At 54.6% G+C, this 25,062-nt stretch overlaps 12 protein-coding genes across 12 annotated transcripts; 8 read left to right on the top strand and 4 right to left on the bottom strand.

Annotated features, from left to right (window-relative positions):
- Positions 1-256: 256 nt before the first annotated feature.
- BO95DRAFT_409881 (putative short chain oxidoreductase/dehydrogenase) lies at positions 257-1,265 on the top strand (the record flags this gene model as incomplete). Its single annotated transcript, XM_025584156.1, has 3 exons — positions 257-563; positions 643-824; positions 880-1,265. The coding sequence occupies exons 1-3, from the start codon at positions 277-279 to the stop codon at positions 1,263-1,265; spliced, it is 855 nt and encodes a 284-aa protein (XP_025444101.1). The 5' UTR covers positions 257-276.
- Positions 1,266-2,003: 738 nt separating this feature from the next.
- Positions 2,004-2,877, top strand: BO95DRAFT_492916 (SDR family NAD(P)-dependent oxidoreductase; the record flags this gene model as incomplete). Its single annotated transcript, XM_025590741.1, has 2 exons — positions 2,004-2,593; positions 2,665-2,877. 2 exons carry the CDS (start codon positions 2,004-2,006, stop codon positions 2,858-2,860), a joined length of 786 nt encoding a protein of 261 aa, XP_025444102.1. The 3' UTR covers positions 2,861-2,877.
- A 714-nt stretch (positions 2,878-3,591) lies between these two features.
- BO95DRAFT_430235 (uncharacterized protein) lies at positions 3,592-4,047 on the top strand (the record flags this gene model as incomplete). Its single annotated transcript, XM_025584941.1, has 1 exon — positions 3,592-4,047. The coding sequence occupies one exon, from the start codon at positions 3,592-3,594 to the stop codon at positions 4,045-4,047; it is 456 nt and encodes a 151-aa protein (XP_025444103.1).
- A 619-nt stretch (positions 4,048-4,666) lies between these two features.
- On the top strand, positions 4,667-5,823 carry BO95DRAFT_492920 (zinc-dependent alcohol dehydrogenase family protein). Its single transcript, XM_025590742.1, has 2 exons — positions 4,667-4,906; positions 4,970-5,823. Exons 1-2 carry the CDS (start codon positions 4,690-4,692, stop codon positions 5,809-5,811), a joined length of 1,059 nt encoding a protein of 352 aa, XP_025444104.1. The 5' UTR covers positions 4,667-4,689; the 3' UTR covers positions 5,812-5,823.
- A 183-nt stretch (positions 5,824-6,006) lies between these two features.
- Positions 6,007-7,659, top strand: BO95DRAFT_512988 (Zn(II)2Cys6 transcription factor; the record flags this gene model as incomplete). Its single annotated transcript, XM_025591574.1, has 3 exons — positions 6,007-6,112; positions 6,175-6,464; positions 6,530-7,659. The coding sequence occupies exons 1-3, from the start codon at positions 6,030-6,032 to the stop codon at positions 7,657-7,659; spliced, it is 1,503 nt and encodes a 500-aa protein (XP_025444105.1). The 5' UTR covers positions 6,007-6,029.
- Positions 7,660-7,837: 178 nt separating this feature from the next.
- Positions 7,838-8,879, bottom strand: BO95DRAFT_492925 (aromatic alcohol reductase; the record flags this gene model as incomplete). The annotated part of the gene is made up of 3 exons (XM_025590743.1): positions 7,838-8,537; positions 8,596-8,777; positions 8,847-8,879. 3 exons carry the CDS (start codon positions 8,877-8,879, stop codon positions 7,838-7,840), a joined length of 915 nt encoding a protein of 304 aa, XP_025444106.1.
- A 943-nt stretch (positions 8,880-9,822) lies between these two features.
- On the bottom strand, positions 9,823-12,345 carry BO95DRAFT_441090 (uncharacterized protein). The gene has a single exon (XM_025586109.1). The coding sequence runs from the start codon at positions 12,071-12,073 to the stop codon at positions 9,938-9,940; it is 2,136 nt and encodes a 711-aa protein (XP_025444107.1). The 5' UTR covers positions 12,074-12,345; the 3' UTR covers positions 9,823-9,937.
- A 666-nt stretch (positions 12,346-13,011) lies between these two features.
- BO95DRAFT_451757 (uncharacterized protein) lies at positions 13,012-14,678 on the top strand (the record flags this gene model as incomplete). Its single annotated transcript, XM_025588105.1, has 5 exons — positions 13,012-13,035; positions 13,185-13,553; positions 13,644-14,081; positions 14,109-14,357; positions 14,442-14,678. The coding sequence occupies 5 exons, from the start codon at positions 13,012-13,014 to the stop codon at positions 14,676-14,678; spliced, it is 1,317 nt and encodes a 438-aa protein (XP_025444108.1).
- On the bottom strand, positions 14,360-16,868 carry BO95DRAFT_80053 (acyl-CoA carboxylase subunit beta). The gene is made up of 3 exons (XM_025592231.1): positions 15,971-16,868; positions 15,329-15,911; positions 14,360-15,245 (listed from the first exon to the last, which is right to left on the bottom strand). Exons 1-3 carry the CDS (start codon positions 16,604-16,606, stop codon positions 14,767-14,769), a joined length of 1,698 nt encoding a protein of 565 aa, XP_025444109.1. The 5' UTR covers positions 16,607-16,868; the 3' UTR covers positions 14,360-14,766.
- On the top strand, positions 16,596-19,131 carry BO95DRAFT_79910 (putative pyruvate carboxylase). Its single transcript, XM_025592228.1, has 3 exons — positions 16,596-16,686; positions 16,770-16,834; positions 16,882-19,131. Exons 2-3 carry the CDS (start codon positions 16,791-16,793, stop codon positions 18,806-18,808), a joined length of 1,971 nt encoding a protein of 656 aa, XP_025444110.1. The 5' UTR covers positions 16,596-16,686; positions 16,770-16,790; the 3' UTR covers positions 18,809-19,131.
- On the top strand, positions 19,132-21,330 carry BO95DRAFT_79911 (putative inositol 5-phosphatase). Its single transcript, XM_025592229.1, has one exon. The coding sequence runs from the start codon at positions 19,454-19,456 to the stop codon at positions 20,900-20,902; it is 1,449 nt and encodes a 482-aa protein (XP_025444111.1). The 5' UTR covers positions 19,132-19,453; the 3' UTR covers positions 20,903-21,330.
- Positions 21,331-24,083: 2,753 nt separating this feature from the next.
- Positions 24,084-24,752, bottom strand: BO95DRAFT_80047 (uncharacterized protein). Its single transcript, XM_025592230.1, has one exon. It carries the CDS (start codon positions 24,599-24,601, stop codon positions 24,131-24,133), a length of 471 nt encoding a protein of 156 aa, XP_025444112.1. The 5' UTR covers positions 24,602-24,752; the 3' UTR covers positions 24,084-24,130.
- Between the last annotated feature and the right edge of the window lie 310 nt (positions 24,753-25,062).

Below are 25,062 nucleotides of genomic sequence, written 5' to 3' on the forward strand. Positions count from 1 at the left end.
GCTTAACGCCGACTGATGAGGACCCTGTCGCTAAGTCCATGGATATCTCCGTCTTGGCCTAGCAAATTAGTGGGGCACGCCCTACAAAGATGGTTCCGGCTTGCCGAAAGTGGGGCCTCGGTTTCATTTCCCGGGCGCATGAGATCATGAGTGGTTTGCCTGCCGGAGCTTACCTGTACAACCGAGAGCATATTTAAAAGCGTGCCATCCGCTACGGAGTTGATCATAGGTCTCCTTGGGAACTGAAGGAGCTTGCAGAATTTCAGACATAGCATCATGAGCAAAACTTGGTTAATCACCGGCGCATCGTCCGGTCTTGGAGCCGCGCTAGCTCACCATGTCCTCCGAGCAGGCCACAAGGTCGTCGGTGCGGTGCGGAATATATCCAAGGCGCAACAAAGCTACCCTCATTTTGAGGAACTAGGAGGCGTATGGGCACAACTCGACGTGACGGACCCCCAAACGAAAGAGCATATTGCGCGCCTCTCCCGCGAGCATGGAGGTTTTGACGTCGTGGTGAACAACGCCGGGTACTCCATCCTGGGCAGTATTGAAGATATGAAGTAAGTCTGAAACACATGAACCCTGGGTGAATGCTTGTCTTTCTGGATGGAGTGTGCTGAATCCGGGTACTACCTGCAGCGAGACCGAAATCCACCAGCAGATCGACACAAACCTCAACGGCCCGATCCGCGTCATCCAGGGCTGCCTCCCCTCCATGCGCGAGAAGAAGACCGGGTGCATCGTCAACATCTCCAGCGTCGCGGGCCTGATCGGTCGTCCCGCTACAGCGTTATATTCCGCCAGCAAGTTCGGTCTTGAAGGTTAGCCATGATCCCAGAGGGGCTTCTCGGACTAAACTTATCAATCTCTTCACAGGTCTTTCGGAGAGCTTGGCAGCCGAGCTGGCCGAATTCGGCATTCGGGTGCTCATCGTGCAGCCTGGCGGCTTCCGCACCGGGTTTCTCTCCGCGTACGTGAAACCCGCGGCGGGATTGAATTCGGCGTATGAGGGCACAGCGCTGGGCGAAGCGATGCAGCGTTACGACACGGTCGACGGGACGCAGCGGGGTGATCCGGAGAAGGCGGCCGCGCGGATCCTCGACGCCGTCGAGCAGCAGGGTCTCTGCGCCGGGGCAGCTTCGTATATCCGCATGCCGCTGGGGTCGGATTGTTATGCGGTGTTGCGGGGTAAGGTTGATGGGCTGAAGGAGAATATGGATAACATGGAAGCGATTGCGCATAGTACGGATTATACCCAGTGAGGCTGTGAAAGTGTCTTTTTTTTTTGAAGTAGAGGTTTCGACTTGTGGATCGTCGTTGCGGTAGGTATAGTTCATGTTGAACAGTATCAAAAAGACTTTTCTTAGATTGAATTTTGTAGCGTGATCCGTTATTATAGATATGGTAAACTCGAGAGGTCAAAAGTTCACACAGGGTATCATGAGGGAAAGCATTTATCTTTCTGACGTGAACCCAAGCAAGAGTAATATATGAGAGTTCATCCGAAGAGAACAATTGATGTATAGACTTCGTGATGCTGTGAGACAGATTCTACTTGATGTAGAGAACTATGGCCTAGTTGTGCTACTTGAGTTTCGTCGCCCTGTTGTGCTCAATGAGAGCCCTCCTATGCACTTTGTGCCATTTCTAAGACAATGGTTTCTGATTGGTTGATTCCTGCTGGCTTTACTGTACCAGTACGTATTGATAAGAGGTTCTAGTTCAATGCGGAGCCAAGCACCCACGCCTGTTTTTGATAGGCGCTATACAGACACTACTCCCCACTGATCCACACATCTCGACCCTGCATTCGGAGTTAAGGTCAGCATGTCCCAGCCGCCTCCCGCGTCATCGTTCCGCAGACATGCACGTACAGTACATACATTATCCACCATGCACCTTAAATCTTCGTCTCTTGCTTGTTACCAGAGAGCAAGTTAAGATCGCTCTTCCTCAACCCTATCCCCAACCACAAGAATTAACACAACATGGCAGCGAGCATGTCCACGCATCAAGGCAAAGTCTACGCCATCACCGGCGCCGCCTCCGGCATCGGCCACGCCATCGCCATCCACCTCGCCCACCTCGGCGCCCGCCTTGCGATAACCGACCTCTCCCAATCGGGTCTCGACGCCCTCGTCACTGAACTAGAGCCCCTCATCGGCAAGACAAACATCCTGGCCCGCCCCGCTGACATCTGCGACCGCTCCGCCGTTGAGTCCTGGCTCGCCGCCACCGTCACCCACTTCGGCCGCCTGGACGGCGCAATCAACACAGCGGGCGCGCACCCGCGCGAATCCGGCCAGCAACCCATCTGGAACGTGACAGACGAGGATTGGGATTTCGCCCAGCGGGTCAACGTGCAGGGTACGCTGAATCTCGTCCGCGCGGCGCTGAAGTACCTGGTAGATGCGGTCGGTCGGCAGGAGATTTCCACAGGGTCCGTCGTGGTCTTCGGTAGTAATGCGTCGGTCACGGGGGCGCCGAACCTGTCGGCATACACGACGAGTAAGCATGCGGTGCTGGGGATCATGCGCTCCGCCGCGATGGATGCGGCGCCGTATGGGGTGCGGGTTAATGCGGTTTGCCCGTGAGTTTTTCTTTTCTTCCTGGGGTTTGGCTGGGGGGGAGGTAAAGCGGGATCGCTGATGGTGGTTGCAGGGGTCCGATTGATACACCTATGTTGCGGAATGCGGTCTCGGAGAGTCTGATGAAGACGCTGGTCAACGCTATTCCTATGAAAAAGGTAGGGTCGACAAAGGAGGTGGTAGGGTTGGTGACATATTTGCTGGATGAGAGCTCGGGGTTCACGACCGGAGGTGTGCACATGGTTGATGGGGGGATGACGGCGGCATGATGACAATGAGAATTCGTACAGAATGACTTGGAAAGGTCTTGAAGAAGGGTCTGCAACCATTCCTGTGGAGCCTTGTTGTGGCGACATGGCTAGAAAGAACAGCCGTGGCTGTTTTCATTTCTTTGAAGTTGGTTCTGGATGACTGATATTGCGATCGGTATTGGCCTCATCGAGCTACTGGCAAGCACCCGTCGTCATGGTTCGATGGTGAACATGGCTAGATTGGAAGAAGATGGCATAGTTAACATGGAACAATGAGGAGAGCGCATGGCCTTGGAGAATGAAGATGACGCGAGTGAGACATTCTCACACCGTCTGCTCGAACCTCTTTGTCGGTCATGCGGAAGGCTGCCCTAAGCCAGAGCCTACTATGTAGCCAGTCATGTGGTACAAAATTAAGTATCCTGAAACTAGGATCTGTGTTTCATCAATTGACCAATCACGTGGCTTACTGCATAGTTATGGGATGTCAAGCTGGCATAAAAGGATCGTTCAGCCTCCCGAACTATAGAACGCAAATCGATAGTTGTGCGTCGGAAGTGCACCCAACCATTGTTCGTATTGTGCATGGTATTGTCACAGCTGACTGCCGTGAGCGCCAACTCCTGTTTTATGTGTTTATACTGGCTTTTTCTTTCAAGAAGAGATCTGTGATGTTGCCGGAAATGTACGAAGAAAGGGCCCAACACCGTGATGAATGGATCTGAAAGACCAACGCATAACATGATTCAATGAAGGAACACTGCAGTGTCATTCTCAAAGCTGGCATGTGGTTGACCTCTGGTATAAATACAACTCCATTGCTCGCAGTGTCTCTCCTGAAGACTCAACCTCCAATTCTTTCTGAATCCAAACCAACTGAAGGACTGATTCCCGGCCCCGACCACCATCACACCACGCGCACGGTACGAACAGCCACTACGATGAACATCTCCTATCCAGCTCTGGGCGTCCTCGCTCTTGCAGCCAGCTATGCCTCCGCGGGACCAGCGGCCTACGGGGTTTGTCAGGCCGGTTGCGCCGCCGTCGTGATGGCATGCTACTCAGCGGCAGGATACAGGATACACATGGGGGGTCTCGCTCGGAGCCACGGTCCCAGCGACAATTCTCGCCTGCAACAGCGCCTTTGGGACTTGTCAGTCCGCCTGCGCTGCCGTGATCTTGGCCCTAATCCTTTGAGCGTCTAAAGCATGCAGACCGTCTGGCCGACCTGTCTTGCTTCCCGGTACGAGTAACCTTTTGAGCTGCCATGGTGGGGAAAAATATATGGTCTCTAATTGTCGGCCTTAAGTAGGGCCAGTCTAACCCGCCCGTCATCACCGGGAAAAGAAACGGTCTTCCATGTTGGAGCGAAGTGGATATCTCGAATGCACTAGGGAGGAATCAAGGAGAAAGAATTTGAGAGGAGTTGTTCTACGCCACTAATCAGTGATGGATTCAAACATGCTTGACTAATGATAATCTTCAGTCCACCAGTAAACTTCTGCAAGTCGTGCTGGACAGTCGCAGTCGTCAGTTTGAAGACTCTTTAAGAAGTAAAATGTCCCTGGTTGGTAAGCAAAAGACCTTGGAGGTAAATACTAGTAGTAGGTACCCACTGCTCCGCGAATGGCCAATTGACGCAGGTATCTACAAGAACAGAATATTGATTGGCTGGCGTGTTTGGCGTATCCGGCGTGTTCAGCGTCTCTGAACTTGGCGTTTTCACCCCACTAGTAAGGTATTTAACTTCGATATGCCAAGAGGAGGGAATCTCAAAGTCTATAAATTCGTGGTCTTATCTCGCAGAAGAAAGAAGAACACTCACGTCTTATCACTTATAACCCAGCATGGCTACCAATCCCACCTTCAAACAATACTATCTTCCCGAGAAGAAGGGCTTCGCTAGCCTCGTGGTGCGTGAAGTGCCTAAAACATTCCCAAAGTTCGGTCAGATTCTCGTCCGCATCAAGGCCGTATCCCTGAATTGGCGCGATGCAATTATTGCCATGGGGACCTATCCCTTTCCCGGACCCGATGCTCTTGTGCCTGGAAGCGACGGCGCAGGTGTGATAGATCCTCTTCTTTTGTCTTCCTTGCACAGTGCGGCCCTAACATCTGCGTAAATAGGTATCATCGAGGCAATTGGCGAAGGCGTCACACAATGGAACGTGGGCGACCGCGTCCTGGCCAACTTCACGCAGGACCACCACGCCGGGCGACTGACCAAGGCAGGCCTCCTCTCGCAGCTCGGGGGTGAGATCCAAGGCCTGCTCGGCGAGTACTTCATCTTCCCTGCGCTAGGGGTGGTCCGGATCCCGGACTACCTGAGCTTCGAGGAGGCGTCGTGCCTGCCCTGCGCCGCGCTGACGGCCTGGAACGCGCTGTACGGGCTGGTGCCCCTCCGCGCAGGCCAGACTGTCCTTCTACAAGGCACAGGAGGGGTGGCCACCTTCGGCCTGCAGATCGCGCATGCAGCGGGCGCCACCACGATCGTCACCTCTTCGTCGGAGGAGAAACTGGCCAAGGCCCGGGCCCTCGGCGCGACGCATCTCATCAACTACCGGACGCACCCCGACTGGGCGGCTGAGGTCATGCGGCTCACGCGTGGGAACGGGGTCGACCATCTTATTGAGGTCGGCGGCACCCTAACCCTGCAGCAGTCATTCGACGCGATCGCGCTCCACGGGCTGATTCACTGCATCGGACACATTACCAACCCCGATCCCCTGGGCAAGGGCAAGGAGCTCCGCGGTCCGGATGCAGCGTTCCTGGCGCTGGATCGGGTCTGCATCGTGCGGGGCGTGGTGGTGGGATCGCGCGAACAGCTGCAGGAGATGCTCGCGTGCTTCGAGGCGCATGCGATCCGGCCGGTCATTGACCGGGTGTTTGGGTTCGAGCAGGCCAGGGTGGCCTATGAGTATCTGTGGAATTCAAGCCATACGGGGAAAGTGGTGATTCGTGTGCCGTGACATAGATCGTCGGACCTTACTGTAGGGAGTATTGCATAATGCATTCGGGTCTAGGGCTGCGTATGTATACAATTACAGTATCCGGCTATCCGACCCACTTCCGAGTTAGGAATAGCCATCATTGTAGTAACCCCGCCTCCTATCAATCCCTCCATCCGGCACCAACACAACACTCCTCCTTACTCTACCTAGACTCTGATACTCAGTATCAAGCAACCATGTATGACACAGTTACCTCTAGAATAAGACGACGCAATGGTTCCAAGCACGACCGAACGGGTTGTCTGACATGCCGTTACAGGTATGCACGCAGGACTCCCCTCCCCTCATTCTAACTCACCATCGACACTCATCCTCGCATAGACACAAGAAATGCACCGAGAACACTTTCCCGGAGTGCGGAGCATGCATCCGCCTCAACCTCAAATGTGTGAGAGAGCCCAAACGTCAAGTTGCCCCTGACCCGCGGGCTCAGACCGGTGAATCGAGCACCGCGCCCTCCGTCCGAACAGTGGATTTCTTCCACAACCGCCACCCCTTCGCCATCCAAGAGACGAATCGATCCTCCATGAGGCAGTACGCAATGAAATACTACATCGACGTTATCGCCCAGGTGTTAGCAGTCACCCAGCAGTACAACTCCTTTCTCTCCGGTGCGAGCTGCTCCCTCGCCAGACTTTATCAACCACACCGCCACTGACCAAAGCCTACCGCACAGAATTCGTACCGATGTCCGTCGACTCGCCCGCTCTGTCGGGTGCGTTAATCTCCTGGGCGTCAGGCCATCTAGCCGCCGCAGCAGACGAGCGCTACCGCATCACCGCGCTAGAAGCGCGATCCACCGCCCTCGGCCATTTGGCATCAGCTCTATCCGATCCCTCACCGCACAACGATGACGCCTGCACTCAAGTAGCCACCTGCCTTGTCCTCCTGACCTCGGAAGTATGTCTCGGCAACCAGACCGGATGGTATGCCCACCTTCTCGGCGCAAAGAGCATCATCCTCTCCGCCGCCGCCACAACCTGCAGCGGAGTCGCCGGCCCCGACGCCCTCAAATCCACCCCGGAAGGCCAGTGGATCCTCCGCAATTTCGCCTACCACGATATCCTAGGCAGTGTTACGCTGGGCACGAAGCCGCTACTGCGCGCTGATTACCTCCACGGCATCACGGACGGGGTGGTGGATACGTATCTGGGCGTGGCGGCAGGAATCCTGGCGCTGATCGCGGAGATTAGTTTTCTAGATCCTCCACCTCCGGGTGGGGATAGTGGCACACTGGCGGCGTTGTCCAATCATAACCATGACCAGGAAGTGTATGTGTCATGCACTGAGATCGAGCAAAAACTGCTGGCCTGGCGGTGCCCCAGCACCGCCTCCCCGTCGCTGGTCGCGTTGGCATACGCCTACCGCGGCGCCGCACGGATCTATCTGTACCGGCGGATGCGGAGCTTTCTCCGCTGCCACAGCAACAGCTTCTCACGCGGTGATGCTCTTCAGAGTGAATATCAAGACAACACGCTAGATGTCAAGATGGCAGCCGCCGTGGCCGAGACCCTGGCCCACATCCAGGAAATCCCCTGGGCCGAGCAAGTTGAATCCGCGCTGTTGTTCCCGCTCTTCCTGGCCGGCGGAGAGGTGACGGCGCCTGCCGCGATGCCGGTGATCCGCCAGCGCCTTGAGCTGATGTTCGCGCGTCGGCGGTTCGAGAATATTGCGCTAGCACAGGCTACCCTGGAGGAGGTGTGGGCGCATCGTCTGAGGGATGCAGGGATAAGTTCACTACCAAGTGGCGGGGGAGATTGGGAGGAGGTTCTCGCTAGACGGGGGGGTCAGCTTTTGTTAACTTGAACTCTCACTGCTCGCTATTCGGACGAGAGTATGCCGGCATCCGGGGAATAAACCCAGTATTTATAGAATCTAGAATTACGCACCGTATATGCACTGCATCACATTTGCAAGCTACCACCGCAACACCAGACCCAACGCCACCACCATGCAACTCCTGTACTGTACATCATCCACCTGCCTACTCCCTCAAAATCCCCCGGATAGCCTCCTTCAACTCCTCCTCCCCCATAACTCTCAACCCCAACCGTTCATTCCAATTGAACTCCATGAAATCCCCACCCCGATACCCCTCCCCATACATCATCTGAAAATAATAATTAACCACCACCGACTGATCCCCCTGCATCAACTTCTTGTCTGACTCCGCGATCAGCTCCTTGACGGACACCTCCTCCGGCGCCCCGAAATCCGTCCCCAGCACCTCCGCAACCAGCTGCGTCAGCTGCCGCTCCGTCACCGCGGCGGAGCAGATATACACCGGCTGGTTGGCCGCGGCCTCGAACGTGCCGTCCTCGAGGAGCCGGACCAGCGCGGCTGCAATATCCGCGAGCAGCGAGACGGCAATCGGCTTGTCGCCGCCGTCGTGGAAGACGGCTTTCCCGGTGATCGGGTTGGGACCCAGCACCCCGTACTTCAGGGCCATGTCGAAGAAGGCGCCGTTGTTGACGGAGGTCCACGTGGTGGTTCCTGCGGGGTCGGGCAGGGCGGAGGTGAGGTACTGCCGGATGAGGACCTTCTCCCTCGCGATGGGGAGAGTGATGGCGAGTGGGGACTCGAGCATGGTGGTGAACTCGGAGGGGATGAAACGTTTGATGCCGGCGGCGATGCAGGCGTCGATGATGGGTTTCTCGGTGGTGAGTTGGGGGAAGGGGACGGCGCTGAGAGGTTTTAGTTGGTGCAGATTTAAAGGGAACCGGAGATTTGATATGAACGGACCTGATAACGACATCCTGGCCGGTAAAGGTGGCGATCAATTCGGCTTGGTTGTGGTAGTCGACCTTGATGGCCCTCAACCCTTCGGGGGCCGCTTTGTTGGATTCTGGGCGCTGCAGCGCGGTGACTTCGTGGCCTGCGGCTGCTAGAGCGCTGGCGATGCGCGAGCCCAGGGTGCCGGTGGCCTGGGAGATACGGTTAGGGGCAAGATGAGGGTAGAGGGGATGAACCCGGTTGGTGTGGGGATAGCGTACTCCGATAATAGCGACTTTTCTGACGGTGGCCATTTTTCTAAGGTTCTAAGGTAACAGGTTAGGTATAGAACAATGGGGTGAGTGACAGTACTCAGATAAACTGTAGTCACTTTGTCTTGGAACAGAGACACAAACTAGGGCAGGCGTCCTGACCATCTATATAGATAGCTGCGAAGTATATCTAGGGCTATCCCGGCACTCATCCAATGGTCTAGCCTCCGACGAGGGCGGGCAACCGGTCAACCTTCGGGATAGATTTCAGTCCCGACGCGGGCTCGAGATTAAGGCCGAAGCCTACTTCACAGGCGGTGCTTGATAAGCACCTCGGACATGCTTGATAAGGTCGTTGTTTCGGAGCGCATGCTTAGTAGTAGCTGATTAGTAGAAGAAGAAGAAGAAGAAGACATATCCTTCGCTTCGTCTTGCTGTGTGGGTCTTGCTTGAATTGGCGTGTAGATCGGGTGTGGACAACAGGGCTTCCCGTCTGCACAGTCGGCAGCCGTACTTGAGTCAAGAGATTAATTCCAGAGTAGCACACGCAGTCTAGCGGATTGGCGGCCAATTTCTCCGCAAATTTTGATCAATGGTTGGCTAATATTGAATTGACATTGTTATGGGGCTGGATGATTGGTATAGGGGACAAGGCTTAGATTGTCTCCTATCCAGATTACAACCGTTGCTGCTTAGATATAGCTTATATTAGGATTTCCATGGCCTTCGTAGAACCATGGACTTCTCACTAGGGGTGGGGCCTCACCTTACTCTTTCCTTTTAGGTAGTAGGCCTGTGGTAGGTACCTAGTAGTGAGGTTGCTGATCGCTAGATAAAGGGTACTACTACAACACCTACGAAGGAACATGATTATCACAAGCGTTCAACATGCAAGAAACTGAGTCCAAGGCGCTGAAATAGCTCGCGTAATAGACAGTAGACTATCTCGAGTCGAAGTCTTTTATACACAGCTACAACAACGCTTGTTTCAATGTCGCGACTTGGGAACGAGCAGGTGTATACCTGTACCACGAAATCAGGTCCCAAACCACTACGGCAAAGTCGTACACTAATGGCAAAACATCACCATTCAAACCCTACTAGCATGCATAGCGGGGGACAGTGTGTACATGGTCGGTGAATAGATGTTGCTTGCGGTGTTGCTTTGCAGAGAGGTCAACCGATCCTTTGCGTTTTCGAGAAATTTCTGCTCTGCTGAAATCAATGAGCATGACTCGCGCTGCCTCTTCGTTCCATAGAAAGTTGGACATGTGCAAGTCAAGGTGCAGAACACCAGCTTCGCGGACCTCAGCTTCTGTATCATTCATGTAGTGCTGTAAACGTGGGCGATCTGACTCTTGTAGTGCGCGGCCGCCCCACGCCATGAGTGAAAGGTGGATAATCTCTCGTCCGGAGTCAGTATAATAGGTACTTTGCAAGTAGACATCGCCGAGGTAGATGGGGACAGCAAATCTTTGTAGGGATTCAAGTTTTCTGTACATGATACTTTCACGATCTGAGTGATGGTCGGTACCTTTCCCAATCATGGCATAACCATGTGATTGTAATTGGATGGCAAAGATAGAGCCGTGTACGCCCTCTTTTCCGAGAGGAGTGCAGGAGTCCAAGTCCGCATTTAGTTGCTGTTCAACAAGCTTGATCAAGGTATCACGGGATATAGTGTGTCGCCGGTCATCTGATTTTCTCCGGTGAAGATCCACATTGGGGCATTTATCATCAAGTTCTGACTGATGTACAAGTCCCCGCAGACATAACTGTGTGCAGAAATTATACTTTGATGTCTGACCAGGCACTCGATGGCTTTGGTGTGAAGCGTTCGATGTCCGCTGGCGTTTACCACGGTCCTGAGTCGGAGAGGATAGGGGGTGTTTCTGGCCTGAATCCGATTCACCTGAAGAATCTGGTGATGGGCTCCTATAGGGCTGCACTGGACGAGAATCATTTCGAACACGTAGGCGTAAGAGATATGGTGACCGATTGTTGATGGGATAAATTGGCTCCCGGTATTCTGAGCCTGGTGGACTTGTCTTGCGTTCTGATTCTGGAATCGAACGAAGCGCACGTTCGAAATCGATTTCGCATCTGCTTGATGCGGCAATGATTTCATTCCGCCATGCTTGGCTTCGTTGTGGTGATCGGATTGCCATGAGAGTCAAGCTTAACTGGTAGCCAATAGCCGTATAAGGGAAACGGAAACCACAGCCATCAGTGGGCTTCGCCTCAGCATCCCGGCTCGGTTCAAGGAGGTCATACTCTAGTGCATCGGGATTGTTCTCGGGGATCCGAAGGATAACTTTCATATGACCGTTTGTCAGTAGGCCATATTCGAGGCCTGATTTCATCATATACTCATAGGTTTGTGTAACGGCGGCACATGACAAGAAAGCAGCGTCGTAACAAAGTTTCTCATCAAGATCTGTTGGTATTGTAACCCGCTGAACAACTTCCTCCACCAGGTTCATCGGTCGAAGGCCAGCTCGGAGGAAGGCATCAGTAAGCTTGTGCGCAGCTTTATATTCAATAATATAAGCCAAGCTTCGCGTATCGCCGGATTTCTGATACACACAGTGTCGATCCGCTGGAGGTCGCGCAGGTTTCATTTGCTCCTTACTCGTTGGAGGTCGCGCGGGAGTCATCTGATCTGGATTCTCTGTGACCGTGTTGGAATGGTTTTCGAATATGATCCCTTCATCAAGGAGAAATGGACGTCGGTCTTCTGGAAGCTGAAGCAGCTTATCAAAGATCTCCATAACAGGATTTTCAAGTTCTGCCTTTTTATATTGCGCCAGGTCTGCTTCACTTGCTAATGGATATCTGCATGCCTGCTTCCCTGTGTATTCAATAATAGGCCTCGAAGGAAACAGTCGTAAATCAGATGGAGAATGAAAGCTTTTGTAGAGCTCGTCGAAGACATCTTGTTGTGCTTTGCGAAAATCAAACGGTCGAAGAAAGGTCGGGCATATACGGCCGGTCGGGTCGGTGATAGAACCTTTGGTAGTGAGCGATCGGTTGGTCTGGATGGTCATGGGCACCGCAATGAAGTCATGGCAAGCGTGGAGGTATTCTGCAAACGTAGTATTCTGATTTTGCTTTTCCACTTTTTCTGCACGCTCTTTCTCCTGTTCTGCGCGCTCTTTCTCCTTTGTTGCAGCCTCCCTTGCCTGTTGCAGTAGGGCGCGAAGCTCATCTTTGCTCGGTGACGCGTCAGTCTCCATCGCGGTATTTAGTGCTGCTGCTCTGAAGAGCTTGGCTAGCCTGGAATGGCTGTCCTTAGAGGAGATTTGAGGCCGATAAGAGCAGAGGTGGGGAATGATGGAATGAAAGTCAACTGTCAGTCAGATGCGATTCTCAAGTTACTCGTACGAAGAAGGAAGCTTCTGGTCTTCATAGGTAGAGACAGAAATAGGAAGATTGCTATAAGGGTATGACGGTAGTGACTAATTATCTAAGGAACATTCACTGGTCTGTACCTAGTACGGTTATTTCGAGGCCAGAAATAGAATCGCAGAAGTTGTTCCCGGTTACCGTTGGCCCGCAAAATCGCTCGAGCAGTGGAGCCATGAACAGGAACAGGAACAACTTATTAACTTAGCGTGATCTGACTAAGCATCATGTGACATCACCTGACCCACCCTTGGTTGTTTACTCCCTAAGTTATAACTTATAACTTACAACGCACGAAAAGAGAGAACAACAATAGGTAAGATCACAACGCTCCACTATCTCAGACTCAAAGTGGGTTGATACTCAGAAGAGAAGAGTAATAACTATACATCAAGGTCATGTTTATCTATTAATCAGGTGACTCACAAGGGCTAACTAGCCGAAGGCTCGGTTTGATCCCTGTATACGCATACTTCGCATACTCCGCATACTCCGCATGCTTCCCATAACGTTACTTCTCACCACCAATCTCTTACACAACCCGCTCCCTCTATCATGGAAGAACCCCTCCGTCCCAACAAAGCAGACTTCAACTGAATCCTCCGCGAAAGCTATCAGCAATGGTCCTCCTATATCAGCCCCCCAAATCTCCCCTCCCTCCTCCCGCAGGAATGTCTCAATTTAAAGGGCCTTCTGCAGCGAACGCCTTCCTTCCTCGGATGCGGCCTTTGCCCTGAAGATACTCAGATTCCTCTTAATCTAATAGAAAATGAATCTCGAGAAGGCCGGTACGGTCTAGTCACGAGCTGTCGCTCAATCTGGCGGACTTCCACCAACCCCGAACAATGTCCCCTGTCCCCTAAAGCCATGTCCGCCCAGCTTGTAGTGGGCGTGCAGAGCTCACTCGCTGTGCATCTGTCCGACTCTGCACCTTTGACACAGTGGCCGGGCATACAAGGTGCTCCGGGCCAGGACGAAGGCAACCACATAGCCGTCTTGTTCCTGGCCTGGGCGTATATCCTGTCTGCGCGGTGGGCGGAGATCATGGAGAGGGTGCCCGGGTGTACAGTTCCATTCTCTCCTTCTGACGAGCATCCATCCGACGGGCACCCCCACGATCACTTTACCGCTGCAATCGAGCTTGGCTACCAAACCGACGCCGACGAAACAACCTGGTGGAGATCCATCCTCTCCGGCTCTAGTGGCACCAGCCCAAGAACGGCAGAGTACAACCACCGGCCCTACCTCTCCCCCTGGTCCGTCAACCTCGCAAAACCATCCCGCATAGCTATCACAGACCACCAACCCCGCGTACCTAAACCCACTCAGCCCTAGAATACCTCACCCACTTCATCACCCACCACCGCCTCCACGCCCAATCCTCAGCAGCCCTAGCAGCAGCCCTCTACATCCCATTCCTCCCTCCCAATCCCCCGCCAACCCCTTCCCCTTTCCCCACCGCCACTACCCACTCCCACACAAACCCAAGCCAACGAAAACCCCGACCCCATCACGCCCCACGCCCTCCTCCCATATTACATGACCCTCAGCACAAACCCATGTGGCATCCGCTCCCTCCTGCACAGCACATTCTTCAATCGCGACATCGAATGCAATCTCGTGAGCGCGTGGCTCAACCCCGCCTTCGCGATCATCGATCCGCTCCTTCACGCGAGTAACATGCCCGCGCTGCTGCGCGTCCTCGGGCATGGAGCGCCCCAACTCGGGGGCTTATGGCTCGGTGCATTTATTGTAAACGTTGCTGGATCCATTCTCCGGGATGTGCGGAATGGGATGGCGGCGCTGGATTTGGATGCTGTTGCGTGGACTGGGCGGGATGTCTAGTTTCTCACGGCGAGGACAGAGGTGAGCGATGGAGTTGCCATACGGCGGGAGGATGAGTGTCGGTTGCTGTTTTTGACGAGTCACAAGGGAGAGGGGGAGGGAGGGGGGTGGAGTAGAGCGCCGGTTCATCCGTGGAAACCTTTGGGGGTGACGGTGCTGGGTGAGGCTGAGTTGCAGGTGCGGATGCATGCTTCCTGTGGGTGTCACCGTTTGGAGTATCGGGGGTGGAGGTGGGGGCTTGTCGACGGCAGGGAGATTGAGGATGCTGGTGTAGGGCTTGTTGGGATTTGTAGGGTTGAGTCTGGGGGGTGTGATGTACTAGACCAGCGTTGATTCGTGCTGCTTGATCCTGAGGCGCTGGGTTCAGAGGCGCTGTCGGAGGTGGCTACGCGTGGGATCTTCGGTTGGCTGCGCTCGAGGGGTTATTCGGCGAGCGAGAGGGCCAATTATCAGCACGAGTGGGTGGATCTGGCGAGTTCGGACGATGAGCATGAGCAGGGACAGGAGGTGAAGGATGTCGCATCTGGTACTTCTGAGGGGAGGATAGGCTCCCGTGGAGTCATCCATGAATGGCTTGGCGATTGTGTATAAACCAGAGTGAGACTAGCGAGCGCAAGGGCTGTAGAATTGGGAATTAATGCTGCAGATTGTAGCGCTGGTAAAGTACAAGCACATCACATCAAGCAAACACCGGCCGAACCTTGCCCGTCGCCCGATCAGCCAACCGCTCCGCCATCAGCGTCCCATACACCTGCCGCGCCCACGCGCAGCACACCTTGCGCGTATCCTTGGGATCGATGATCTCCTCCACCCCGAACGCATTGGCCGTGCGCACCGGATTCATCAGCCGGCGGTACTCCTCCTCCAACTTTCGGTAATGCGCCGCTTTCTCGCCGCGCTGGTCCGCCTCGCGCAGTTCCTGGCGGTGGGCCACCTCGATGCCCCCTTCCAGCGGCAAGGACCCCCACTGCCCGGAGGGCCAGGCCACCTGCATGACGGGGTCGCGGGCCCCGAGCATCAGACCCCCGGCCACCCCGTAGGCGCGGCGGACGATGACGTTAAACAGCGGCGTCGTGGTGGTGAAGTAGGTCTTGCCCAGCTCCACGCCCCAGCGCATCGTGGCGGTACGTTCGGCGATGGTGCCGATGGCGTAGCCGGCTTTTGTCCATGGAAATGTATTAGCAAGGATCAAAGCCGACTTCACAAAACCAAAGGTCTGTGTATGCACAAGGGGAACTCACGAACATCGATGAACTGCAAAACCGGCAGATTCATCACATCGCACAACTTCAGCAAACGGGTCAGCTTCTGACTCCCCGCCGCGTCCAGAGCACCCCCGTTCACCTCGCAATTCAGCGAGATCACCCCCACGGGACGCCCGTCCAGCCTTGCCAGCCCCCCGATCGCTGTGCGGCCCCACAGGGGCCCGATCTCAAACCACGACCCGCGGTCGACCACACTGCGTATGATCGTCCAGGGGTTGTACATCCTGGTCTGGCGGCGGGGGATGATCCGGCGCAGGGCCTCGTCTTCCCGATCGGCCGGGTCCTCGGATTCGATCACGGGGGGCGCCTCGCGGCCGGAGTTGGGCAGGTAGCTCAGCACCGTGCGCAGCTGCTCGTAGCATTCGGCTTCGTTGGCGGCGACGTTGTCGATGGTTCCGTTGGTGCAATGCACTGTGGGGCCGCCCAGCGTCTGGAAATCCAGGCCCTCTTCGAAGGTGGCGCCTTTGACTACTTCCGGGCCGGCGTTGAACAGCGAGCCTACGTCTGCGGCCATGACGGAGAAATGGCACGATACGACACGCGCGGCTCCAAGGCCAATCTGCGAGGAGGTCAGTGTCGTTGGCTCAACTTGCGGTCACTTTCCGGAGAGTGGCTTACGGCTGGACCGACAACCGCCCCGAGATTCGGGATCCCCTGGTTCAACTGCTCTACGACGTATTTGTACATCGACACATAGGGCAGATAGCTATACTCTGCGGACCGAATGAGCGTGACACTGCCGCCTCCGGAGCTCCCGTCGACCAGCTTGACTATCGGTAGCCTCAATGCAAGCGCGAGCTTCTCGATGTAAATGGTCTTCTCGTGCGAGGCACCATCTGCATGTCCGCTGCGGAGGGTGAAGTCGTCGGCCGTGAGCAGCACACGGCGGCCGCGCAACCGCCCCATCCCTTGGACATTGTTACTCGGTACGAATGCCACGGGCTTCTCGCGCATGGGGCCGGTTTGCTTCCACGTCACGGTGCCGGACAGAGAGCCTATCTCCTGGAAGCTGCCCGGATCGAGCAGAGCGTCCAGTCGCTCGCGCACCCATAATTTGCCGGCCTGCTTCTGGCGGATGTAGCCTCGTCGCGAGGCATCGGGCGTGGCAGCGATACTGCGGAGGGTGTTAATCTGAGCGAGCACATCCGAGTAGTCGGCCGGTAAATGCGACGCGACCTGGCGCAAACGCTTTGAAGCCGTCGCCGAGGATGGCTGGGTGTCCCTCGTGTCGCTATCGTTACTGTCATCCGGCATTTTGATGGATTGATCGGGAAGGGTTCTGAGTTTGTGGCTGGTATATCGCTGCGGAGATGATCACCCGCCAGCTGTGAGGGGTAAGATTAAGTCAGCCCTCAGCCCCGAGGTCCGAGGATGAACCGCATCAACATAAACAACCACTAAGCCAGACCAACTGCAGAAGCACAATTGATCATCCAAAATGTCACGACCCCGACCGTTCACACGACTGCTTGTTGCCAACAGGTATGGATTCATCTCAACTCAGAAAACCAGATTACTCAAGCGAACAGGGGCGAAATCGCGGTGCGCATCATCCACGCAGCCCGTGAGCTGTCACCGCCAATCCAAGTGCTTGCTCTTTACACAGAACATGATCGCTCTCACTGCGACCTGGGTCGTCCCGATCAGGAGGTTTTGGTGGAATCGCCCACAGCATATCTGGACATTCCGCTGCTGATCCGTCTCGCGAAAGAGCATGCCGTCGAAGCCGTGCACCCAGGCTACGGGTTCCTGAGCGAGAGCGCTGACTTCGCCCGCCGCATGCACGATGTTGGAGTCACAGTCGTCGGGCCAGGCTGGGAGACGCTGGCGCGGACTGGCGACAAACTCCAAGCAAAGCAACTTGCTGTCGAGTGCGGTGTGCCTGTCTTGCCAGCCACGCCGACCCCAGCAGCTGACATCGCCCTGATCCGGGATTTCGCACGACAGGTCCAATACCCCGTGATGATCAAAGCCGTCGACGGTGGTGGGGGGCGAGGGATCCGTCTGGTCCGTGACGATGGTGAGCTGGAGCGTGCCGTCGACGCAGCGATGGCAGAGTCACCTTCGCGGACGGTTTTCGCAGAGAAGGCCGCAGTGGACGGATATCGCCATATCGAGGTGCAAGTAGTAGGTGACGGACTCGACGTCTGTCAGCTCGGGGAGCGCGATTGCAGCGTGCAGCGACGGTTCCAGAAGATAATCGAGATGGCCCCGTCTCTAATTCTTGACCGAACTCTGGTGCAGCAAGTGCTGGATGCGGCACTGAGGATGGCGAGGGCCATTCGTTACCGTTCGCTAGGAACTGTGGAGTTTCTGGTCAATGAGAAACAAGGGCAATTCTACTTTCTTGAAATCAATCCACGTCTACAAGTCGAGCATACCATTACAGAAGCGATTCACGGGATCGACCTCGTCCAGATACAGCTGCGACTGGCGCAAGGGAACACACTTGCACAGACTGGTCTAGAGCCCACATCACTGGTAGCTCCTCGTCTATATTCCATGCAGCTACGGCTATGTGCCGAAGATCCCCATGACCGCTTCTCACTCAGCTCCGGCAAAGTGACGGAGTTCATGTGTCCTGGTGGCAACGGGGTCAGAGTTGATACCCACGTGAACCCAACTAGTGGGGAACCAGTGACAGTTGGCACCCAGTTCGATAATCTACTCGCCAAAATCATCGTGACCGCAACCAGCTGGGATGCTACGGTGCTGAAAGCTCGACGAGTGCTAGCAGACACAAGGATCAGCGGCATCCGCACCAATCTAGATCTGCTGTGCGGGGTGACCGGCCACGACGACTTTCTGTCGCGCAGAATCGACAATCAATGGCTGGAGTCGCGCCTAACGGAAGTCCTCCACATGGGGAGCCATGCGGGAAGAGGTCACCGCGAAAAAGCCGGTTCAAATGCCAATTTCTCGTCGCTTGTCGAAAACTCAGCGTCGAATCCACTCCTTCGCGGGGGAGACGCATGGTCTGTCGTCCTCGAGCCTCTCCACTCTCCCCAGAAGCAACCCCAGGGCACGGACGCCCTGCGTCATCATCTCCGGTTGACGCGCGTACTCCAGAACGACTTCCCCTCCTCCTTGGCCGCCGAAGTCGAGTACACCACCGCCACCTCGTCAGCAGCATATCGCCTCCAGCTCGCAGCCACCACAACTGCAGCGTCCGCCTTGGTCTCGTCTACCCAGCGACGCGGGGACACCCGCAACCCACGACACATTGTCCTCCCGCTTTCCGGCAGGCTGATCGAGATCTTAGTGGCGACCGGCGATCAGATAGCCAAAGACCAGGTCGTGGCCTTTGTCAAGCAAATGAAAATGGAGGTGGAGATTCGCAGCCCCCGCGCGGGCCGTGCGCACTGGGTGTATGAGATGGAAGACGACGAGGACGAGGTAGCAGAAGGTATGTTATTGGTCGAACTGGAGGGTAGCGCGGTGAAAGGGAAATTGTGACTTCCTTTGCTGCTGGGTATCGCAGCGCGTGCGGTGGATGGCACCCACAACATGCAGGTTCTATAAAAAGGGGAGCCCGCATTCCAGACCCAGGACACTGACATTCTGCATGCCATCGAGTCGGAAGAGTCTAGAAGCGTTCTAGAGCGTGACCTTGCAGACTGCCACTTACCTTGTTCACATATTTCCATGGTTCCCTTGCATTATGTAGATTGTGGGACAGTGCGATAAATATAGCGCGATCTGCGTTCCTTTCATACGGGAAGTGTGATTCAGGATCAAAAATGTCTTGGGTGGAGGGACTGTTTGGCAAAAGAATGAAGCCATCTTCGTCAGCACCTAATCTAAATTGTGCTGGGTCTTGAGGTCCTGACCGGGAGGGAGGGGGAGTAGAGTGAGTTTGTGGAAAGGGTGAAGCTGAACAAAGAGGGATGACCTCATCTGCCGCCGTCGGCTCCACTCCCAATTCCTCCCCCGATCGTCACATGCAGCTGTGCGGTGCAACAGTCAACTACGTAGCAGCAACTCCCCACATTCACCCTCCACTTCCCTCTCATGGTGTCTGTCAATCATACGCAACCTCCATCACGACAACGTTAAGTCAACACCAACACCAACACTAACATTCCACATTTCGGACCAGCCATGGACGCACTTAACCTCTACATTCTCACCTTCAACTGCGCTCGAAATCTCGTGGACGTCGATCGATTCTCCCACCACTTCTTCGACTCCCTTCCGCTCACCGACAATCTCAACGCCTCCTCCTCATCTGTCCCTCCCCCCGACCTTATCGTACTCTCGCTACAAGAGATCGCGCCGATCGCGTACGCCTTCCTCGGGGGTTCATTCCTGACACCGTACTTCGACACGCTGAGCCAGGTTGTGAATCGCGCGGTCGCGCAGCGCTGGGATGATGTGCATTACGTCAATATCGTGACGGACAACTCCGGGATGACGGGATTGATGGTGTTTGCCCGGTCCGACGTGGCAGAGCAAATAGCCTGGCTCGAGACGGCCCGGATAGGCTTTGGGTTCCAGGAGATGGGCAACAAGGGTGCCGTGGGGGCGCGACTCGGATACCTGCTACCACCATCATCATCATCATCATCCCGGCGGGACGGGGAAGGAGGAGCTGAAGAAACACAACAACCCGTAGAGCTGACATTCGTGGCAGCGCATCTCGCGCCGATGGAATGGGCGGTTGAGCGCAGGAATGCGGATTGGCGCAGTCTGGTCGAACGGCTGGTCTTTGAACGTCAGGATAGTCGTGCCGCCGTCGCGGGTCGGGAACCTGTCGAGACCGAAGAAAACGCATCGGAAAGCGCACCCCTGCTCCAAGAGCGCTCTGCAGCAGCGGCTTCGCCGGTCGGGCAACAACAGCAGCAGCAGCAGCAGCACGATCGCCGGGGCATCTACGTCCCTACGAGTTACCTCTTTCTGGCAGGAGACCTCAATTACCGGACGGCCGACCGACCGCCGAAACCGGGCGATCGGACGAGCAGATTCCCCCGGGTGGATGTAGAGACGTCGGACCCGCGCCATTACTCGCATCTGCTCCAGGAGGATCAGCTGAGTCGGGAGAGGGCCCAGTCGCGGTGCTTTCAGGGACTGTCGGAGGCGCCGATCAGCTTTCCTCCGACGTACAAGTACAGCCTGGCGGCACGCCACGCCGTGAGTAAAGCGGTGGGCGGTGATCACGCATTGTCGCAGGATTGGCAGTGGACGGGGACCCGCTGGCCCAGTTGGTGTGACCGTGTGCTGTACCTGGACCAGGCTGGACAGCCCGTCCGGCCGTTGCGCTACGATGCGCTGCCGTTGTTTCCAACCTCTGACCATCGTGCCGTCGCGCTCGCGGTCTCCGTCCCGACCCGGCCAATGCGACCAGCAGATGCGCTGGCCCAACGGCCGGCGGCCCCGTTCCCGATCGACCCAGACTGGGCGCGTAGACGAGATGCGGCGCGGCGGAAGGAGCTGGTGGTGGGCTGTGTCGCGTATCTCGGGCTGACCTGGGAGGGCAACGGGGTGTTGGTGGCCACGGTGGTTGGGCTTCTGGGTGTATGGCTCGTGCTTCGCTCCCTGTTGAACGCCTGACGAGGCGTCGCGTTGCAGCCTTAGTGTCAGAAGAGAAAATCTGCGACTCGAAACCTCCCCTTATTTTTCCCCTCCAACGCGGAGCCCTGCCCCATGTCGATCGGAGGGGAGAGGAGGGGGGGAGATTGATCTTCGATCCAGCGAGATGAATAATTGCCGACACGAACGGGTTTGAACGGTGGAAAACGTGATTTGATTCTGAGTCGTTCACCTCAAAATAAACAACCCCCCTGCGACCGTTCGTTACGGGTTTCACGCTCAAACAGTGGACTCCGCGTCCGGCGAATTCGGCGACCTATTTTTTTTTTGGCACAAGAGTCTCAGCTAGTTCAACTCTGCCCGCCCCAACACGAGACAGACAGACAAGACAAAACACAATCAGTCTAGTCTAGTTCCTCCCTCCTCTTCCTCCCGACCGAGCAGTAGTGCAACCGAACAAGATCGCCGAAGGTCACGCACCCATGAAGATCCTGATGCACCGTTCACCAGCAGCCTGCATCGGGACTAGAAGCGCAATAGCTTCTAGACCAGAAGTATAAGTTCCGGGAAGGTCAGGTGAACAGAATGATTTGCACGGGTGATCTAGACCGGGCGGATTCCGCCCAACCCGTTAGTTTTCCTTCATACAAAGGGAAGCAGCGACAACTGCTGCTGCTACAAGGATTGGATGTCATGGATAACGTCTCAAACGACCAGGAAGGGTCGGTGCAATGAATAGACTGCCGCTAGTTAGTAGGTCCCTAAGATCTGAGTAAGAGAGTCGCGAAAAAACGGTTTTCCGTGTTGGACCAGCCTCACTCATTATTACCTGTAGTCCGTTCACCGACCAGAGATGCCATTCAACTTACTAGTCATCTATCTATCCCCAAGCTCCCTCCGACATCTACAATGTATATCACATGACCACCCACCAAGACGGGAAGGAGTAAGAAAAAGCGAGACAGGGAGGGAGAGGGTGAGAGGGGGGCATTCAAGACAGGGACAGAACCACAAACAAAAAAGTTCGGCCGGGGTTTCAGGAACTCGGGAGATAATTTTTTCTTTCTCCTCTGATGGGGCCTGAATCTTTAGTCTCGAAGATATTGTGGATATACCCGCGCGCGGTAGAAAAGACTGCCTGCCACATGTAAAGAGTTCGAGAGACTTAAAATCCTCGATAAGCTCGAGCTCTCGCTCTTCGCTAGTGTATCGAGTTATGGAGAAGCAAACTAGATGTTGCGAGGGGTCGAAAGCATGCGCTTGCTTTCGCCTTGTCTTCTGGGTCGGGTCCTCCGTACTCCGTAGTACTATGGGAGGGGTTGTACTCATATGAGGACAGCAAGGCCAAACACGCGGCAATGTACATACTGTGTAGAGACATTACCACCCGTGATAGTAGTCAACGGGAAAAAAAAAAAAAAGACATGCTCAGCGCCCGTCGAAGGGCGGAAAAACAGACCAGAACAAAAAGGAATGGAGCCCAAATTAACAACAAGGGTCTGTCTGCCCTGTCTGTCTGTCTTGTCTTGTCTATCTGGGTCCCCGCTCTTTTGCCCTCCACTGGTGAAACCGATTCGGGCCAGCAGCAAGCCAGGAACTGACGGGGCCCAACCTGAAGGCTCAAGAGTCATCCCGGTCGCTTAAGTTGACTCGACTCGACTACGATCTATGTCCTCCGTAGTAGCCACTCATAGTAACTGTGAACAGCAACAATTTAGACGGAGGACGGAAGTCGGGATGCGGAAATTGACCCTATCTGCATTATCCTGAAACGGAAATCTTACTGAGCTGGGCCGTTGGGAGTCGAGATTAATTAGCCATGATTTTTTTTCCTTGTTCATTTCCCCTTCGCGAAGCAATTGCGCTGGGGGGGGATCGGTTGATTGATTAACTGATTTCATTTGATATTAATCGATTTACATCGTACGACGACGGCGATCTTGTCAAAACTAGAAGAGTCGGGTGGTGGAGAGTGAGGTGACATGGACAAAGGATGTTATGTTCCTGATAACAATGCAGCTATGTACCATGTACCCTGTACCCTTTACCCTGTCACTTACCCTGTGCCCTGACCGACCCTGATCTCGAACGGTTAGGCTTGCCGAATTGCGTGAGAGCTTAAAATCACTCGCTCACATAGAGGAAAGAAAAAGGGAGAGATGCGGAATGCCGGGATGATGTGGCAAGGTATGTAGATATGATATCTTGTTTGTCAAAATTCAAATCGGGAGGGTGGAGACCCTCCGAGGTCCAGAAATTGATTGTTCTGGAACTGGTCGGGAATGAGGGATTGCGATTGTGACATCCAGCCGAAGCATGGACTACCATCACCGTCCAGGTACTGTAGCACTGTACAAGCATCCAGTCCATGGAACACTGCTACGGAGAATTGTCCCTCAAAGAGTGGTTGCACATGATCACCAGATCACCAGGCTGGGTCAAGTGACCTGGCCAGCTAAGACTCATATGTGTAATCACCTTTGATCGCCCGTGGATTGTTGCTCGCCGAAAGTTCTGGACCTTCTCGCCGGAATGCCTTACCTTAGGATTAGGATTAAGGATTTGACCTTTCCAGGTGTCATCCATCTTACTTACCGTAGGATGTGCTCTGCCTCGGAAAAAAAAAGATGAGGCTCAGAGACGAACTAACCAATCAGTTGCAGACTGATCCATGCACTCTCGTTGAACAGTTTCCTTCGAGGCTTGGGAGGCTTGGGAGGCTTGAAGGCTTGGAGGCTTGGAGTACCTTATGGACTATTAGCCTCATGCAATCATGCAGTCATGCAGTCATTCATGCCAATCGACCAGGATTAGACGGATTTACGGCTTACAAGCTGAGGGTTTTGCTGGAAGTGACGGCGGCGGCGGATGCTGACTGTTCCACCTTCAGCCAACCATCATCACCAGTCGCTGACCGACCGACTGGGACCGCGGTTACTTACGGCCTAGTCTTGCTTACCCGTGGTCAAAGAAGATGGACTGTATGCAGTCAGCATCAGCATTACCACTCCGTATTTAGTGTACAATTCTTCTTTGCTTGGTTGCCTACCTCTACCTTCTTCTTGGCCTGGGCTCGAGCTGGGCTCCAGCCAAACGGAAAGGCCGAAAGCGAAAGGACGAGAATCCTTGTCGTGTGTGAGCGGGTGGAACAGATGATCTGCCGACGTGAGTGTCCGATTCAATGCTCAATGGAAATTCAGTGATGAGATGATGAAAAGACGAAAAGGACAAAGCTCGGTACCATCTCTGTCAATCCACGCTGCCTTCTGACTCGCTCAGCCAAAGTAACCCGTCATTAATGTCATGCAGGGATCTTCGACCAGAAGGACAGACAGGCAGGCCTTTCGTCAATGGATTGACATATCCCGTGTTTTCCGAAAGCCGACTTGGTGCTGCCCAGACTTGCAAACCCCCCGTCCTAAAGGGACTAGACCCAAGGGGGCAAAAATGAGAGAGACAAAACGGGAAAGGGAAAAGAGTGGACGGTGGGGAAGCAAAGGCTGGCAAATGGAAAAAGGGTAAAAAGAGGGGGGGGGGAAAGAAAAGAAAAGAAAAAGGAGAAGGGAAGCTTAGTCGACGTTCCAGAAACTGTGGAAACTTCGACCTTGGTGCGACGGTTCGGCCCAAGATCCAGACTCTGAAGCTACGCTTCTCATAACCCTCATCAATCCGAAACTCCTTGACCGATGATGCATGACGGCTGGTCGATGTCCCCGTCATCCAATTACTACATACTATACAGTATGCTTTAGCCTAGCAGTAGAATTTGGGAGTCTATCGAGTATTGACCACACCCACAAAGCATTATTAACATCATCGCTGCAGGTTAACTTGAGGAAAGAAAATTAATTATTCTGACAGGGCAGGGCCCACGCCGCCCTGCAATCATGTCTCTGCTTGCTTGTCCCTTTTCCCGGCTAGTAGACCAGGCAATTGAGGGAATGTCAGTCAGGGGCCAAAAGCAAAAATCACCTGCGAGTCATTGATTCTGCCAGCAGTGCGGAGACGTTAAGTGAAAGCTGTTACATGGGGGCAGAATGTGAGGCACGTCTTGGAACTTTTATGGGAGGGGAAACAGATAATAATTCACTGAATGGGGGAGTTTTTGTTTGGTTTCTTTTCCCTTTTTTTTTTTTTTTTTTTTTTTTTTTTTTTTTTCCCTTTCTTTCGTTTTTATTATC

This window comes from Aspergillus brunneoviolaceus, assembly GCF_003184695.1.
Source record: "Aspergillus brunneoviolaceus CBS 621.78 unplaced genomic scaffold BO95scaffold_20, whole genome shotgun sequence".
NCBI classification, from domain to species: Eukaryota; Fungi; Ascomycota; class Eurotiomycetes; order Eurotiales; family Aspergillaceae; genus Aspergillus; species Aspergillus brunneoviolaceus.